General features: G+C 43.4%; 1 protein-coding gene across 1 annotated transcript; it reads left to right on the forward strand.

The window, feature by feature from the left end:
• Window positions 1–616: 616 nt before the first annotated feature.
• On the forward strand, window positions 617–3781 carry LOC124013370 (protein DSE2-like). The gene is made up of 4 exons (XM_046327675.1): window positions 617–1047; window positions 1157–1221; window positions 2954–3099; window positions 3209–3781. Exons 1-4 carry the CDS (start codon window positions 949–951, stop codon window positions 3433–3435), a joined length of 537 nt encoding a protein of 178 aa, XP_046183631.1. The 5' UTR covers window positions 617–948; the 3' UTR covers window positions 3436–3781.
• Window positions 3782–4064: the final 283 nt, after the last annotated feature.

Genomic DNA, 4064 nt, shown 5'->3' on the forward strand with positions numbered 1-4064 from the left:
GCTGCAGCAGCCACCACAACCACCGGTGCTGCAACAACAACCACAGGTGCTCCAAGTACAACAACAGCTACTGCTGCAACCACAACCACAGCTGCCCCCACGTCCACCACAGCTGGCAAGACGACTACCACAATTCCGGTCACAACAACCACAGCTCCTGTCATGACAAGCACAGATTCTCCAACTACAACAACAAATGGAGTCACAACAACCACAGTTTCTCCCACAACAACCACAGGTGCTGCCACCACAACCACAGGTGCCGCCACCACAACCACAGGTTCCACCACCACAACCACAGGTACCGCCATGGTCACCACAGCAGGCATCACAACTACCACAGTTGCTCATTCAACAACCACATCTACTCCATTTACAACCTCAACTACGTCCAGAGATGCTCCAACTACAAACACAGTTGGCTTTGCAAAAACCACAGCTTCACCAACTACAACTACAGCTGCTTCCTCTACAACCACAGCTGCCACCACAACAGCCACAGATTCTCTAACTACAAACACAGCTACTGCCACATCAACAATTTATCCAACTACAACCACAGTAGCTGCCTCTGCAACCACACCTTCTGCCACAACAACTATACCTGCTGCCACTACTACCACAGCTGCTCAAACTGCAACCAATGCAGCAGCCAACACAACCACAGCAGCTGCCACAACAGCCATAGTTGCTGCCACAACAACCACAGCATCTCCAACTACAATCACAGCTGACAAAACAACAACCACAGCTTCTGCCGCAAAAACTACAGATGCTCCAACTACAACCACAGTTTTCGTTACAACAACCACAGCTGCTCCTATAACATCCACAGCTTCTGCCACAAACACCACTGTACCAACGACAACCAAAATTGTTCCCACAACCACCACAGCCACCGCTACAACAACTAAGTCAACAGCGGCACCGACAGCGAATGAGGGGTCAATGGGATTAGGATTCAGAATGTTCCGTGCATTCCAAAGTGACTATACTGATTCTTCCACAACAGCATATCAGGAACTGGCAGAAAATGTTACCACAGAGGTAATCAGATCTTTTAAAAACATTGTGTCATTAACATGGTGTCACTGACTTAGTTACTGACTTAATTAGTATCCAAATTATTGATACTAATTTGTTTCTTTTTTTACAGGTGAATCATGGTTACAAAATAATTTACCCTTCAACATACGTAAGGTGTAGGATTATTCAGTTCACGTAAGTAACAATAATTGTTTCTGTATGTCTATGAATCTCCCAATTCAAATAGAATTATCTCAAAATAACAGTGATAGTGATATAAGTTTGAATAATACACTGCTCACAAAAATAAAGGGAAGACAAAAATAACACATCCTAGATCTGAATGAATGAAATATTCTTATTAAATACTTTTTTCATTACATAGTTGAATGTGCTGACAACAAAATCACACAAAAATGATCAATGGAAATCAATTTATTAACCCATGGAGGTCTGGATTTGGAGTCACACTCAAAATTAAAGTGGAAAACCACACTACAGGCTGATCCAACGTGGATGTAATGTCCTTAAAACAAGTCAAAATGAGGCTCAGTAGTGTGTGTGGCCTCCACGTGTCTGTATGACCTCCCTACAATGCCTGGTCTCCTGAGGGATCTCCTCCCAGACCTGGACTAAAGCATGGAGCGAGACATGATGTCCCAGATGTGCTTAATTGGATTCAGGTCTGGGAAATGGACGGGCCAGTCCATAGCATCAATGCCTTCCTCTTGCAGGAACTGCTGACACACTTCAGCCACATGAGGTGGCTGAGCACATGAGCATTGTCTTGCATTAGGAGGAACCCAGGGCCAACCGCACCAGCATATGGTCTCAGAAGGGGTCTGAGGATCTCATCTTGGTACCTAATGACAGTCAGGCTACCTCTGGCGAGCACATGGAGGGCTGTGCGGCCCCCCAAAGAAATGCCACCCCACACCATGACTGACCCACCGCCAAACCGGTCATGCTGGGGGATGTTGCAGGCAGCAGAACATTCTCCACAGCGTCTGCAGACTCTGTCACATCTGTCACATGTGCTCAGTGTGAACCTGCTTTCATCTGTGAAGAGCACAGGCGCCAGTGGCAAATTTGCCAATCTTGGTGTTCTCTGGCAAATGCCAAACATCCTGCACGTGTTGGGCTGTAAGCACAACCCCACCTGTGGACGTCGGGCCCTCATACCACCCTCATGGAGTCTGTTTCTGACCGTTTGAGCAGACACATGCACATTTGTGGCCTTCTGGAGGTCATTTTGCAGGGCTCTGGCAGTGCTCCTCCTGCTCCTCCTTGCACAAAGGCAGAGGTAGTGGTCCTGCTGCTGGGTTGTTGCCCTCCTACGGCCTCCTCCACATCTCCTGATGTACTGGCCTGTCTCCTGGTAGCGCCTCCATGCTCTGGACACTACGCTGACAGACACAGCAAACCTTCTTTCCACAGCTCGCATTGATGTTCCATCCTGGATGAGCTTCACTACCTGAGCCACTTGTGTGGGTTGTAGACTCATGCTACCACTAGAGTGAAAGCACCGCCAGCATTCAAAATTGACCAAAACATCAGCCAGGAAGCATAGGAACTAAGAAGTGGTCTGTGGTCACCACCTGCAGAACCACTCCTTTATTGGGGGTGTATTGCTAATTGCCTATAATTTCCACCTGTTATCTATTCCATTTGCACAACAGCATGTGAAATATATTGTCAATCAGTTTTGCTTCTTAAGTGGACAGTTTGATTTCACAGAAGTGTGATTGACTTGGAGTTACATTGTGTTGTTTAAGTGTTCCCTTTATTTTTTTGAGCAGTGTATATTAAGAAAACAAATACAAATATTTACTATACCTTGTCTTGTTTTCTTAATACTTTCTTGGAAACAACGGTTTAAGACCTGACCTCGAAATGAAAACTAAATCTTTATATATTTTGTTTACAGGAGAGGGTCAATTATTGTCAACATGACCCTTATTTTCAAGAACCAGACAGTGGTTCCCAATGTAACGAGTGCAGAGCAGGGATTGAATGACTCTCTGTCTCACGGGAACACCTTCCTCGACATTGACACAACCTCCATTACTGCAAGTAAGTTAAGCCATCACTGCTGACCTTGTCATTGTCGTCACTCTTCACATTGACTTATGGCACTCTATATTGGGTACACTTTTATGAGATAACTTCTGTGGTGTTACAGGAACTACAACTTCTGCAGCCACCACAGTTGCCGCAACTACTACAGCCACCACAACAACCACAGCCACCCCCACAACAACAACAACAGCTGGTCCTACACCAAACACAGCTGCTTCAACAACATCTGTTGTTGAATCAACAATAAACAATGCTGCCGCCTCCAGTGGAATAAGCTACAAGACAAGTCTACTCATCTGTCTTGTTATGTTGTCACAACTGCTTGACTAATACTGATATAACTGATCACCACTGTGACAGGGAAACTTACCAACAATGTAATCATATTAATTATTAGAACTGTATACTATTTATTATTATTTATTACCCCAAAATGTACAGGGAAAGGTGAATTGCTATGGAGAACATGAGAATATTGAACAGCTTGAGGATAATGTAAAAAAAAGATAGCTGTTCTACCAATTATCAACAGGATTCTAAGAATCTTGATAGTTATTCCTTCTACTTACTGCACTAATACTTATTGTAACTGAATGGTGTATTTATACTGTTTTGTAATTCTGTTCTATACTGTTTTGTAACACTATTACTCATACTTTGAATGAAGAAAATGCTGGGTTCGTTTTCTGTACCGGATTAATGAAGAAATTAAATGAAATGCAATCCATTACCTGAAAAGACATTCACTTCCCTTAAGTTACATTTCAATAATTATTATTGTGTGCCAACTGCATCTGGTATATCTTGTTTACATAGAACATAAATACCACTTTATTTCTATGATAGGAATGAGATGATATGAATATCAGAAGATCAATTTCAAGCAGAACAGGACAGTTGTTTACATCAAAAACATAGACAACATAGGCATCAAAAACAAGGACAATGGTTAGGATACG

This window comes from Oncorhynchus gorbuscha, linkage group LG24, assembly GCF_021184085.1.
Source record: "Oncorhynchus gorbuscha isolate QuinsamMale2020 ecotype Even-year linkage group LG24, OgorEven_v1.0, whole genome shotgun sequence".
NCBI lineage: Eukaryota > Metazoa > Chordata > Actinopteri > Salmoniformes > Salmonidae > Oncorhynchus > Oncorhynchus gorbuscha.